The 13,590-nt window shown below is 54.4% G+C and overlaps 1 protein-coding gene across 6 annotated transcripts in view; it reads left to right on the forward strand.

The window, feature by feature from the left end:
- The window catches only part of ARHGEF7 (Rho guanine nucleotide exchange factor 7), a 76,710-nt gene that overhangs the window by 20,947 nt on the left and 42,173 nt on the right, over positions 1-13,590 (forward strand). For all 6 annotated transcript variants that reach the window (XM_061133540.1, XM_061133543.1, XM_061133545.1 and 3 more), the window contains 2 exons: positions 1,687-1,888; positions 8,100-8,188. In XM_061133540.1, the coding sequence (XP_060989523.1) occupies positions 1,687-1,888; positions 8,100-8,188 (291 nt within the window). The remainder of the gene's footprint in view (positions 1-1,686; positions 1,889-8,099; positions 8,189-13,590) is intronic.

The following is a 13,590-nucleotide window of genomic DNA, read 5'->3' on the forward strand; positions in this document are numbered from 1 at the left end:
TAAAGATTGATGCATTGTTTTGAATTATTAAGTAAACACGATTTATAGTAGCCAGTGTATGTCTAAACAGGTAAAAATACACATGAACTCTCTCAGGCGTCACGTCAGCTTCTCCTCCTGGGGCTCTGAGCACTGTCTGTGCTTTCTGTCTTTTTCATCCTGTTTAGTGATACACGCACCTAGCGTAGAGCCAGGCGATTCTCTGAGACTTGCTACTGGGAGACATCCAGCAGAGACGCAGCTTTCCCGTTTTCTACAGGCTCTTCAGGCGTTCGTCCGTGTCTCTGATGAACGCCCGTGTGAAGCCTGTTGCTGTTTTTGAACAGCACAGTGCTGTGGCTGTGGACACCCTGCAGTGAAAGAGGGGCGTCGCGCTCCTCCGCCGCCCGGCCCTTACCTGTGAGCGCCCGGGCCCGCCCGTGGCCTCTGTGCTGGCGGCACTTTCCCTGCGACGTCTTTAAGGCTCAGGCTCAGTGGGGCCTGTCCCTTCCCTGATGGTGTTCTGCGCGCCTTTGGCAGGTGGCAGTCTGCTCTTTTGCCTTTTTCGAAAGACTCTCCTCTTGGGCATTCAGACGGGTCTGGGTGTCTCCATTTCCTCTTGCCAGGGAGAGTGTGAGGCCTCCAGCCGCCCCCTCAGCCTCCGTCACCACCGCCTCTGGACTCGCTCTGACCCGAGCCCACCCCTCCACTGCCTCCATCCTCATTTTCTCTTGGTTAGTACTGTTTTGGCAGAGTGCGTCTCACACTAACGTCTTGAGTAAGGGCACTGTTCTTGCATCTCTGCAGATGTCTTTATCCAGATACTACAGTCTTTTTGTCTTTAGTTTTCTGAAGTTTAGGTATGACATGAATCGGTCCAGATATCTTGAGGTGTATCCTGTTTGGGGTTCACTCAGCGTCTGGACATGTGTGCGTGTGTCTTTTGTCACACTTGGGACACTTTGAGCCGTGCTTCTCAGACTCCTTTTCAGCACTGTCCTTTCTCGTCCAAGACTTTGGTTCCAATGTCAGATCTTTGTCATTTATCACAGGTCCCCGGGGATCTCATCGTTTTCCTTGTTTTTTACTATGTCAGTTTGAGTAAATTTTGTAAGTTCTTTTCCATTTCTGAGATTTTCTATTTTATTCGTGTTTTGAGAGAGCTTCGCCTCAGTGTTGGTAACTATGTCTTCTCAGTCAAGCTTGAGTTTCTTTATTCGTGGAACGAGGAGCATCTTTGATTCTTTCTTAGACACTTTGAGAGTGTTGGAAGACGTGGGATCCTGCTCACATCTGTGTCTTAGGCTGCGGTGCTGGCTGAGGGTTGTAGGCTGTGGCTCTGGGGCCAGGCTCATTGACTGGGCGTCCGCGGGGTTCCTGCTGGACCCTGACTGTTGATGGGGGCCGATGAGACTCACAGCCCGGCTCCTGCCCCGAGGCTGTGGAGCGCAGGGGCCGTGCATGTGTGTGGAGTGCTCGTGGGGGCTAACGTGGCCCGAGTAAGGCCTTGCCGGCGGTTCACGGGGTTTCCTCGGGCCAGGGCCTAGGCGGCAGTCGGGGCACGGTGCGGGGCAGGCACTCCCGTGTCTCCTGCCGGCCCCCGTGTGTGCCGGGCGGCTGTGCTGTGGTGCCGAGGCACACCTGGTCTGATCGTAGCGACGGAGACGCCGTGGTCTTCATGACTTCTCCCTCCCTTGTCCCCCTTAGGACATGACCGACAACAGCAACCATCAGCTGGTCGTCAGAGCCAAGTTTAACTTCCAGCAGACGAATGAAGACGAGCTGTCCTTCACGAAAGGCGACGTCATCCACGTGACGCGGGTGGAGGAGGGGGGCTGGTGGGAGGGCACGCACAACGGCAGGACCGGCTGGTTCCCGAGCAACTACGTGCGCGAGGTCAAGCCCAGCGGTGAGTCGGCGGCGGGCGGGTGGTGATGGGCTTGGGGCGCCCGGCTGGGCGTGGGTCTGGCCCTGGCGGAGGGTCAGAGTGCCTTCCTTCCTGCCCAGAGGGCCTGGTGTCCCCCAAACTGGAGGCTGCAGAAGGGGGCTCCACACTCAGACCGGCATCTCCTGCCGTCGTGACACGAGCGCTTGAAAACAGATTCACTCTGTTCTTTACTGTTTGTGAGGAGAAACCTGTCACGTCTGTTCATTTTTAGTTTGTGGTTGCACATTTATATAAAGTACAGTTCATTACCCTCTTCAGGGCTTGAAGCTTCTGTATCGCGTTGGCTGTGTTAGTTTCTTATCGTGGGTCTTTTGCCAGTCGTGTGGTGTTGAGCGATTTCTGTCCCTTTCTTTGCACTAATATGGTATTTTAAAATGCATCCCCTTCCGTACATTTTCTGTAGTTGTTTAACGCTGTTTCTTGGCATTTAAGTAATCATTCCAAAGCCTATCTAATTCTGGAAAGGAATGGTGGTCCTGGCATCGCTTGCATTTCTGCTCAGGTGTGATCACATCACGGCACTGCAGGAGCTCCAAGGCCTGGGTGCTCCCAGTGCTCTCGTCGGGACACTCCAAAGGGTCAGGAGCCTTCTGCCAGGAACTTGGGAACAGAGACCAGTGTACGTGTGTGTATCGTTTCGCAGCCAGGTCATGTCTGTTCCTTGTCCGGCTGCTGCTGGACTCGTGTGGTTTCTGGCCTGGGCTCTGGGGGCCGACGTCACTGCCCGTGGGGCTGCAGCTGTCCGTCTGAGTCCTGTGGGCCTCGTGGTACGTGGCTCGGCATGGAGCTGCTGGCTCATGCGGGGCCCCGTTCCGGTTTTGAGGACCTGCTGTGCTTCATCCACAGTGCGGGTCACATCCCCATGGCCAGGCACAGGGGCTCCTGTTTCTCCATGTCTTTGCCCACACTTGTTTCTTTTCTTTTTTTTTTTTTTGATAATAGCCATGCTAACGGGTGTGAAGTGGTATCTCATTGCTGCTCTTTTTTCTGTAGTTGATCATAAAAACGATATTTGTTTATTATCATTAGAATACAGTTAACAGTAATAGCCAGGTTTTTGTGTTCTGCTTCCTATATAAAGTGCTTTTTATCTGTGACTTTCAGTCCTCACCACAGCCCCAGAAGACAGTGTTGCCGGGATATTCAGGGCATAGGGTGCAGATAATACCCTTCTCTGAACACTCTCCTGTTAATCTGTCCCCAGGCAGAACCAGCCAAGAAGCACAGCGCTGGTGTCCAGCCGCCTGCGTTACAGACACGGCTGCTGGGAAACATGCCTTAGGCTGCAGCTTGGCTGGACTCGCCAGCAACCGCCAGCCCGTCCAGGGGCAACCCTGGCTCTGGCCCCTGGGCCTGAGTGCTGGGGAGCCGACCAGTCCTTCTGGTGCTGAGAGTGCACTGGGCCCTTGGGGGGGGAGGTTGAGGGTGAGGTGGTCTTTCCCTTTACCAAGGAGATACAGGAGGTCACAGAGCTGGTGATGGGCACACCCTCAAGAGGTCACAGTGCTGGCAGAGGGGCGTGTCCTAAGAGGGTCTCGGAGCTGGTGAAGGAACAAGCCATAAAGAGTGGGTTCTGCTGATTGTGTAGATATCTGTTAAATCTGGGCTTCTTGAATTCTACTGTGAACAGCTCTTAAATGTAAATTCTGGTCTGATGTTGAGGCATCATAGTAAAAGTGTGAATGAGTACAAATAAAGTTTCCTTTCTAGGTATTTCTCCTCCTGAAGTTTCCAGAGTTAACCTTGGAAATGACACTGCAAAGATAGGGTGGTTTTCAGGTGGACGTGCGTGTGGTCAGCATCGTCTGTGGTGGCCTCTGGGTGTCCAGCAGCCTGGCAGGTGTATTCTATTCTTAGCTCTACTTCTGGGGGCCATGAGCACTGTGGGGAGGGGGGCAGACACAGCTCTAAGAACCAGCCATCACGTCTCATGAGTTACCTGCGTCAGGAGTAGCCACAGCACTTTGTTCTGCCTGTGAGTCCCGTTTCTCTGACTCGGTCCTGTGTTTCTGTGTGTGTGTGTGTGTGTGTATCTGAGGCCCCTTTAGTTGTGTGTGAGTAACTGCGTTGCTGTCACACAGCTCCTCGCAGGGCTCACGTGGAGCCCCTGGCTTTCATCAAGAAACTGGAAACTTCCCTCGCTTTCCTGTTTAGCTTTAAAATATAGAGAATGCGTGTTTGCTCAAATGAGTGATCTGTTAGGCTGGGGGGTGTTTATTTGATTGTTGAGCTAAAGGAATAATTACTTTGAGGAGTAAGTTTCCATTCCTCGTGTCCTCGGTTACTTGAATCTCTTTCATGGAAAGCTGTGCCTGTCTGATTTTAAACGTGGGCATTTGAGAAGGAAAGACGTGAAACCATGTTTTTAGCATATTGCTTTGTAACAGTTGAGAGTGAAAATCCAGGATCATGGTAACGCTTGTGTAATTGCATTTTTTCTTTTTTAGTAATTTGTATGACTTTATGATTTTGGAATAGATTTCCTTTTTTTAAAGCGCAGGTTTAACGTAGACATTGTGATTAGCAGTATAATTTATCTTTCATTTTCTGTAAACAAAACATGGCAGGTCCCAGCATACAGACTCCTTCCTGCTAAGTGGCCATCGTGGCAGGAGTTTTCTCTGTGTTAGGTTTTGATCTGGTTTACAGGTATTTTTATTGAGCACCCAGAGTTGAGGTCTCCTTGTCCGTGATGTCCCCTGGGGTTGTGTGTCTCCAGGTGGGCTCTGTCTGGCTTCTAGTCGCAAACGCGTGGCCGTGCTCGCCTGCCCCCTCCTGGCTGCAGACGGCAGTGCTCTGTTTGCGCCTGGGGCCTGAGTGTGGTTTCTGGTTTGAAACAGTCCTGTTGAAGACAGGAATACTCCCTCAGAGATCCAGTTCCTCAGACCTCTTCCAGGGGTCTGCGTGAGGATATTTCAGAGTTCGCTGCGGACGTGTTGGTTGTCCTTCCTGAGTATGTGCTGTCTGACGGAAGGTGTGTGTCAGTGTCCCTGAACGTTTTCTGTGGACACTCTTTTGGTGTGTAGAGCTCATTTTATTCACACAGTTGATGTGTATCTTACACACACAGAGACAAGCGCGGTGGTGTCTTGACTGTGCGGGTGGAAGGCAGGCTGCCAGGAGGCTTGTCCTGGAGTGCTGGCGCTGCTCTCGGGTGTGGGGCACTGGGTCCAGTGGTTGGAACGTGGGCGCTGCGGGGCTCAGGAGCCCCACGTCCAGAGTTTCGCCTCTGACACGTTGAGCCGGTGTCCTGCCGTTCCTCACGGTGTACGGACCACACTCACCTGCTGCCCGCTCCTCAGATTTCTCCCTTCCCGCTTCCCTCCGCCCCGCCTGTCCACCGAGATTTCGCCTTAGACCACAGGGCTCGTTTCTAGAGACTGTTTCCTTCTTTTCCAGACGCCCTTCACTGTTGTGGTGCCTTTTCACTCTTTCGGGCCCCTGTTTCTTTCGAGGCGTTTTCAGCATGCGTGCTGTAAGCCTCCTCGATGGTCGTGTTATCTCTGCATCTTGGGACTGGTCCCCTTGCATGCTTCCTGTTTACGCTCCCTTGGTGCCCTGGTTCTTGAGCTTGTTCTCTGTTTGTCTGTCCTCTGATGGCTAGCTGTTCAGCGGGTGCCTCCTTTCCCGACGGCTGACCTTGGCTTCTGGGCCCCAGAGAGCTTTCTCGCCCTCGGGAAACCCCAGGGTCCTCAGGAGGAGGTGTGGCTTTGGGTCGCACGCTGGGCGGGTCAGGCTCCGTTCGGTCTCTCCTGGGCCGTGTCCCCCACCCCAGAGCAGCTTCTCTGGCCGGCTCCCTTTCAGGAGGCGCGCGGGGCTCTGGGACCCCATGTGCTGGGCTGGGGCCACCCTGCGCCGGTGCTGCCGTGCGTAGCCTTCGTTACTTTCCGCGCCTGGTGGGGGCCCAGCCCCCTTTTCTCAGCACATCTGTGTCTACGTTCTGTTGCCAGCACTGTGTAACATTTACTGCGTGAAAGGGAGGACAGGCTGCCTGAGCTGCCCCGGAAGGTGCGCTGTCCCATCCTCGGGGCTCCCCTGCCCTCCTCACAGGGGTGGAGTCTGTTTTTAGCTCTTGGGTGGGCCGCAGAATGTTTTGTTTTGCTTAGGACACTAGGAAGGCTCCATGTTTTAAGATCTGTTTCCTGTGCGTTTTCCTCTGTTACGAGTGGCCGTGACTGACCTCTGTCGTGTTGCATTAACACGTCCAGGTTCTCTCTCGAGGTGCTGGAGGCCCCTGGGGCCCACAGGTCTGCGGTTCCGCCGCCTGCACCTCCACGGACGCCAGCAGGCGCCAGCCCCTGCCCTCCCGGCTCTCCTTCAGGGGGCGCCGAGCCTTCTGTGGAGGGCGCATGGCGTCCCCTCCGTGTGACAGCTCAGGGAGCGTCTGGACGCAGTGTGTTCCTGACACCTCCCAGCCCAGAAGATTCTGTCTGGAGCCCAGCATGTTGTATGCTCTCCTTTTTTTTTTTTTTTTTGAGTGAGAAAAGACAACCTCTTTGAACCTAAACCTTGATTTGTCTTTGTCTCTTCTGCCTGTCTCTTGTTTTTGTAGAATGTTCGCCTGTAGCTTGCTTTAGAAAACCTTTTTCTTTTGGTTCTCATAGTAAGGTGATTAAATGTTATTAACTGTGGTGTTGAGAGGTATGTCTTAAACTTAAGAATTGATAAAATTAGGCAGTTGGCAAATGATTTGCTTTTAAAAATTTGAAAGCAGATTGAAGTCACTCATGAATTAAGCTCGCTTGACCTGTGTTGCCGTGTGACTTCTCTTTGATCCCAGGGCTGTGGTTCAGGCTCAGCCATCTCCACTTTACTGTCGTTGCATATGCCTCCTCCAGATGGCATATTTTAAGGAGGAAAAGGCATTTTTTTTCCTTCAGATGGAAACATCAGTTTTTTTTCCACAGTTAAATGGTAAGATGCAGATATAAGAATAGGGAGGGAAGTTTTCCTTCTTGTATCTCTCGTGGCTTAAAAGTTACTTATTTCCCGTGGAGTTCTCTTTTCCATTCCGTGGACAGAGAGAATTGTTTCAGCTGGGAATAGCACCTTCTGTTTTGTTCTGTATTTTCACCCTTTTGGAAACCCTTACAGAGAGGCACTAAAGGAAGATTGAGGTCAGCCGCTCCACAGGAGGAGGGGGACCCACAGCTAAATATAGGCGTTTTGCTTTGGGCTTTTTATGGGTTTCCGGTGCTGAGAAGCTCATGGAAATACTGAGCACATGGGATCTGGGACCCGGTGCCCGAGGGTGTTTGGAGGGCAGTGCTGCCAGAGAGAGAGGTCCTGGACAGGTGTGGTCAGGGGCACCGCCAGCTGTCTTCGGTAGGGCCCTGCGGAGGAGGTGCGGGGTGCGCCCGTTAGAATTTCCCCTTTCCCCCCGCCAGCCGTGGGCCACTACCAGCCTCTGTAGCTGGAGGTCCAGGGCTAGACCCCCCGCCCCCGCAGAGCCTCGGTGACAGACACAGCCCCTCGCAGAAGCAGGGACTGACGGGCACTCGTGCACACACCTCGAGCCACAGAGTCAGCCGCCAGGCGCTCCTCCAGTGCCTGTGCTGAGGAAGTCTGTCTTGAGTGGAGTTGGATGAAAGGCCTGCGATGCACTTGAATCCTTGCAGTAACCGTGACCACTTTCCTTTGGTTCTGGCTTGGAGGTTCTGAAGACAGTGTGGCTTTTCTCAGCGCCCTGCCTGGGGTGGCTCTCTCCTCTGTCTGTCGCCTGTGTTAGCAGGCCCTCTGCACTCTCAGTGACCTGGGCCCCTCCAGATGCACTCCAGCCTGCGGGTCTTGATGTCTTAACACTGCGTCCCCTTAACTGCCTGCGTTCCCTCCGGTTCTGGGGGGCCAGACTTCACCCATGCTGCACCCTGAGCTGACACATGGCTCATGCGTTCTTTTGTTTGTTGACAGCAGCGGTGTGTAATCCGTGAGGTGCTCAGCTGAGCGGGGAGGCTGGGCTGGGTGGGGAGGCCCAGCTGTGGGGGTCTCTGACCCCCGGGAGCTGATCGTGAGGAGGGGGTGCGGGCTGGGGCCTCTTGGCCACATGCACTTCTGCTCCACCTCCCTGTGGTCTGGGGCTCAGCTGGAGCCAGAGGCCAGGCCGTGGGGGCTGCTGCGCTTGGTGGTCTCGGCCGGAGCCATGAGTGAGCCTGCCCTCCCGTCTTTATTTCAGAGAAGCCCCTGTCACCGAAATCCGGAGCCTTGAAGAGCCCTCCCAAAGGATTCGATACAACTGCCGTTAACAAAGGCTACTACAGTGTGGTGAGTGACTGAGGGGCGCTTTTAAAGAATAACTTGTTTTTTCGATATCTGAAACTCGACGTGTAGAATGGGGGTTGCCTGGAGAAGGGGGTTACTGGCCATGCTGACTCCCGCTCCCGAGGTCGTTCTGGGACATTCTTATGTGTTTGTGTTTGTGTGTGCAGTTGTCCCTGTTCTTGTTGCATAACCTGGTGTTGGGATTATTTCCCCATATGGTTTCCAGTCTTCAGCATGGGATTTTAAAAGGTCATAATGTGATTTGCAGATTTAAGTGCCCTTAGGCTCATATTCAGAGTAGGTTGTCAGTTCTCTAGACCAGTACAGTGTTTAGTTTATTTTGTGTGTTACCATAGTCTTTCCTGGGATTGATGTGTGTATATATGTAAATAGTATGAAGTTACAGGTGAGCATCTGGACATTGTACATAGTGAAGACAAGTGTTTCAGAATCCTGAAACTTGCTGCCTTTTGAAATCTGAGCAGTTTGTGAGCTTGAACAATACCCGTGATAGTGAGTTTCACACCTGACCCAGTCGCCCTGTGCTCCTAGCTGCTGCCTCTACTGCGGACTCGTGGGGCTGCCTTCTCTTCCCCTTTCTTGGGTAAGACACTGCTTTCTTTCCCGGGGAGGCTGCAGGGGGCAAGGAGTGCCATCCTGATTCCCAGTGACGTCCCAGGGCGGGAGCCCCTTGCTTCTGTGTCCATTGGGGGTCGCATCAGAGGACTCCCGTCTGTGTCCATCGGGGGCCATATTAGAGGACTCCCGTCTGTGTCCATTGGGGGTTGTATCAGGACTCCCGTCTGTGTCCATCAGGGGGTTGTATCAGGACTCCCATCTGTGTCCATCAGGGGTTGTATCAGAGGACTCCTGTCTGGGTCCGTCTGGGGGTGTATCAGAGGACTCCTGTCTGGGTCCGTCCGGGGATTGTATCAGAGGACTCCCGTCTGTGTCCATCAGGGGTTGTATCAGGACTCCCGTCTGTGTCCTTCGGGGGTTATATCAGGACTCCTGTCTGTGTCCATCAGGGGTTGTATCAGAAGACTCCTGTCTGTGTCCATCACGGGTTGTATCAGAGGACTCCCATCTGGGTCCGTCCAGGGGCTGTATCAGAGGACTCCCGTCTGTGTCCATCGGGGGTTGTATATCAGAGGACTGCCGTCTGGGTCCGTCCGGGGGTTGTATCAGGACTCCCATCTGTGTCCATCGGGGGTTGTATCAGGACTCCCGTCTGTGTCCATCGGGGGTCGCATCAGAGGACTCCCGTCTGTGTCCATCAGGGGAGTTGTATCAGGACTCCCATCTGTGTCCATCGGGGGTTGTATCAGGACTCCCATCTGTGTCCATCGGGGGTCGCATCAGAGGACTCCCGTCTGTGTCCATCAGGGGTTGTATCAGAGGACTCCCATCTGTGTCCATCAGGGGTTGTATCAGGACTCCCGTCTGTGTCCATCGGGGGTTGTATCAGGACTCCCATCTGTGTCCATCGGGGGTTGTATCAGGACTCCCGTCTGTGTCCATCGGGGGTTGTATCAGAGGACTCCCGTCTGTGTCCATCGGGGGTTGTATCAGAGGACTCCCGTCTGTGTCCATCGGGGGTTGTATCAGAGGACTCCCGCAGGGGCCCGCAGTGCTGCCCTTGTCTCCGGGAGCCCCGCTCCCGCCGGGTGCTGTGTGGAACCAGGTAGCCGTGCTTCCCAGAGGTCCAGTAGTAGCATGTGGCCCCCTTCAGATTGAAGCGTGACCAGTGTCCTTCCAGAGGTCCGTCCGTCTCTAGCCGCGCTCACACAGGGGGAGGAGCCCCGTGCACAGGGCCTGCTGACTCTGAACCGGGGGAGGGGACACCTTGACTTCAGTCTCACATCCAAACTGATGTTCACGTAGCTGAGAGCATAAACAGCATGCTGAACAGCCCGTGTGGTTGTTGGGACATCAGCGTGGAGAGTGTGGAGACGATCTTTCAGCGTCGTGCTCGTTTTGCAAAAGTGAACAAACCCGGTGAGTGACTAAGCCAGGACTCAGTTTCAGCTTGCCTGAGCTCCATGTTTGTAAACTACACAGGAAAGTAAAATGTGGGGCACGCGGCGCACCTGGGCGATTGGAAGAGACGGTGTGTGAAGCTTTTCACACTCCACTTGTCGCTGCGCCTGCATGGACAGCCGCACACGGGACAGGCACTCCACCCCACTGAGGGGCGAGCACCCGGTCCGGGGGTGAGGCCAGCGTGGGCTGAGGTCACGGGAGGGTTTGGGGCCAGTGACTGGAGAGTGCTGTGGGTGGGGGGTGCCATGGCTGGGGGAGTGCCCGAGGTGGGAGGGTGTCAGAGGTGGGAGGGTGTCAGAGGCGGGGGAGTGCCCGAGGTGGGAGGGTGTCAGAGGTGGGAGGGTGTCAGAGGCGGGGGAGTGCCCGAGGTGGGAGGGTGTCAGAGGTGGGAGGGTGTCAGAGGCGGGGGAGTGCCCGAGGTGGGAGGGTGTCAGAGGTGGGAGGGTGTCAGAGGCGGGGGAGTGCCCGAGGTGGGAGGGTGTCAGAGGCAGGGGAGTGCTGTGGGTGGGAGGGTGTCAGAGGCAGGGGAGTGCCCGAGGTGGGAGGGTGTGGGAAGTGGGAGGGTGTCAGAGGCGGGGGAGTGCTGTGGGTGGGAGGGTGTCAGAGGCAGGGGAGTGCTGTGGGTGGGAGGGTGTCAGAGGCAGGGGAGTGCTGTGGGTGGGAGGGTGTCAGAGGCAGGGGAGTGCCCGAGGTGGGAGGATGTGGGAAGTGGGAGGGTGTCAGAGGCAGGGGAGTGCTGTGGGTGGGAGGGTGTCAGAGGCGGGGAGTGCTGTGGGTGGGAGGGTGTCAGAGGCAGGGGAGTGCCCGAGGTGGGAGGGTGTGGGAAGTGGGAGGGTGTCAGAGGCGGGGGAGTGCTGTGGGTGGGAGGGTGTCAGAGGCAGGGGAGTGCCGGAGGTGGAGGTGGTGCAAGCATTTGGAAGTTAAGGCGTGAGTAGGGAGGGTGTGTGTCTGCTGCTGGTGTGTGAGGGTCCAGACGAACCACGACAACACCGGGGAGAGGACGAGGATCTCAGTGGTTCACGGCCGTCCTCGGGCTGGTCACGCCTCTGCCTCCCCTGTTTCTGGGACGCCCACTGAGCATGTGTTGGCAAGCACTGGGTGTCACGCAGGCCTCTGAGGTGCTGTTCATTTTTCTTCTTTTTTTTTTCTGTTCTAGGGAGTGTAAAATCTCTGTGGGTCTTTTTGTGTTTGCTCAGTTTTCTGACCTTGAGCCCCTCTAATGAAGTTTTCATTTTATTTATTGTAACTTTCAGTTCATAATTTCCATTTAATTCATTTTATGGGTCAATACATTCTGTATTTGAGTCATTGTTCTCATACTTTTAAAAAACTCTTTAAGCATAGTTTTCTTTAGTTCCTTGGACACTGTCAGACAGCGCAGTTTGAGTTGACCGTGCCATTGAGAGAGAGCTAGCCCCCTGCAGCCCCCGCCGCCTCAGCACCACTCAGCAGGCGGCCGCAGCTCTCCAGGTGGGCCAGCTGACACAGCCATCCGGAGTCCAGGGGTCACTGCAGCGCTCCCTGCAGACGCTGTGGCTCCGCCCTCACAGCGCCAGCCGTTTCAGGGCCTGAAAATCCTCTGTGTCTTGCCTGTTCATTCCTTGCCACCCTCACCCCGACCCCTGGGGATCCCGATCTTTATAGTGTCTGAGTTGGAATCACCTGGATTGTCAACTTTTCTCTGATACTTATGTTGGGTACCTGGTTGAGCTCCTAGAGGTAAATTGCCCCAGACTGGGTGTGGGGGGTTCCCACCTGACTCTGTCCCCCCAGGGATTTTAATGCTCAGGCGGGTCCAGTTACAGCGTCTGCTGCGGGCAGTGAGACTCACCCTGGAGGCAGTGACCTCGCGTCCCTCCCCTTGTGGATCTGAGAGGAGCTGTTGATTTTCCGTCTCTTTGGTTTTTACCTGTTGTTGGGTGGATGACCACTCTCATGCTCCTCACCTGCAGAACCAGAAAGTGTTTCTCAAAAGAAAAACCATTTGTAGAATTCTGAAAACACTCAAGCCTTTAATGTAGTATTTCTGATTCTTGAAATCTACCCCAGAAAGATTACCTGAGATGATTTCAGAGATTTTTGTGTGAGGATGTTTTCACAGGATGCTTTGTTTAGCAATAAGCTGCAAGCAACCTAAGTGTGTAGCCATGTACCGACGCCTCAGACACCAGTGGTGGATCCGTTTCTAATTCTTACAGGTGCAAAGGGGGCTTTAAAAAACGTCAGCTCATGTTTTCATTTTAAGTACAGTGAACAGAATATAAAATTGGGCAGGTAATGTGATTTTGTTGTGTAAAAGTGTTATCACTGAAAGTAGAAGGCAGTGTGCCAGGGGGCGTGGCGGAGTTGTACTCCTCGGTACCACTGGTAAAGGAGGCTTGGAGGGCTGCCTTGGCCCTGGGGCTCAGGCTGGGTTGGAATGTCACCGGGAGTGGAGACCTCGGGTGGCTCAGACACGGAGGGTCACAGTGGAAGAAGAAACCCCGTGACTTTGCTTTACACGAAGAGTTGACCCGTTTTTGGTGACAGAGCCCGGCGGGACAGTTTATTTTCGAGTGTGAGATGTGTTTCAGTCTCCGGTCAGTGAATGGTCAGGAGTGCCCTTCTTTAGGTGCCTGGTGGGGCGTCGGGCCTTGTGTGCCCTTGTGTTTGATGCCCTGCTGTGGGCTGGCCTGGGGAAGCCCCCCCGCTGCCTGCACTCTGCTGTCTCTGTAACTGAACGCTGGTAATGCTGGCCTCGGCCTTGTAGCATTAAGGGGGTTAGCAGTTGGCCTTAAGATGCCTCATAAGTGTTGGCCCTTAAGAGGTTTTCATGGTTATTTTGTTGTTTAGTCGCTCAGTCGTGTCCATCTCTTTGCGACCCCATGGACTGCAGCACGCCAGGCCTCCCTGTCCATCACCAACTCCCACAGTTCGCTCAAAGTCCTGTCCATTGAGTCGGTGATGCCATCCAGCCATCTCATCATCTGTCCTCCCCTTCTCCTCCTGCCTTCAGTCTTTCCCAGCATCAGGGTCTTTCCCAAGGAGTCAGCTCATCACATCAGGTGGCCAAAGTATTGGAGCTTCAGCTTCAGCGTCAGTCCTTCCAGTGAATGTTCAGGGTTGATTTCCTTTAGGATGGACTGGTCCCAGGGACTCATGGTTATTAGGAAGTGTGTTCAGAAGCGTTTGAGGCCACCATACCATTCTGTTTGCAGATGGGCATCCCATTTGAGGATTAATTACCCAGGGCGGTAGTCCAGGGTGACAGGATTGTGTAATTAAAGGGAGCAAGTGTGTGACCTCTCTCAGCTTGGTGGGTGTGACAGTGAGAGGAATTGGCTGCGCTTCTGGCCTGGTGACAGACCCCCGGCCAGGGGAGG

This window comes from Dama dama, chromosome 30 (genome assembly GCF_033118175.1).
Source record: "Dama dama isolate Ldn47 chromosome 30, ASM3311817v1, whole genome shotgun sequence".
Lineage (NCBI taxonomy): Eukaryota > Metazoa > Chordata > Mammalia > Artiodactyla > Cervidae > Dama > Dama dama.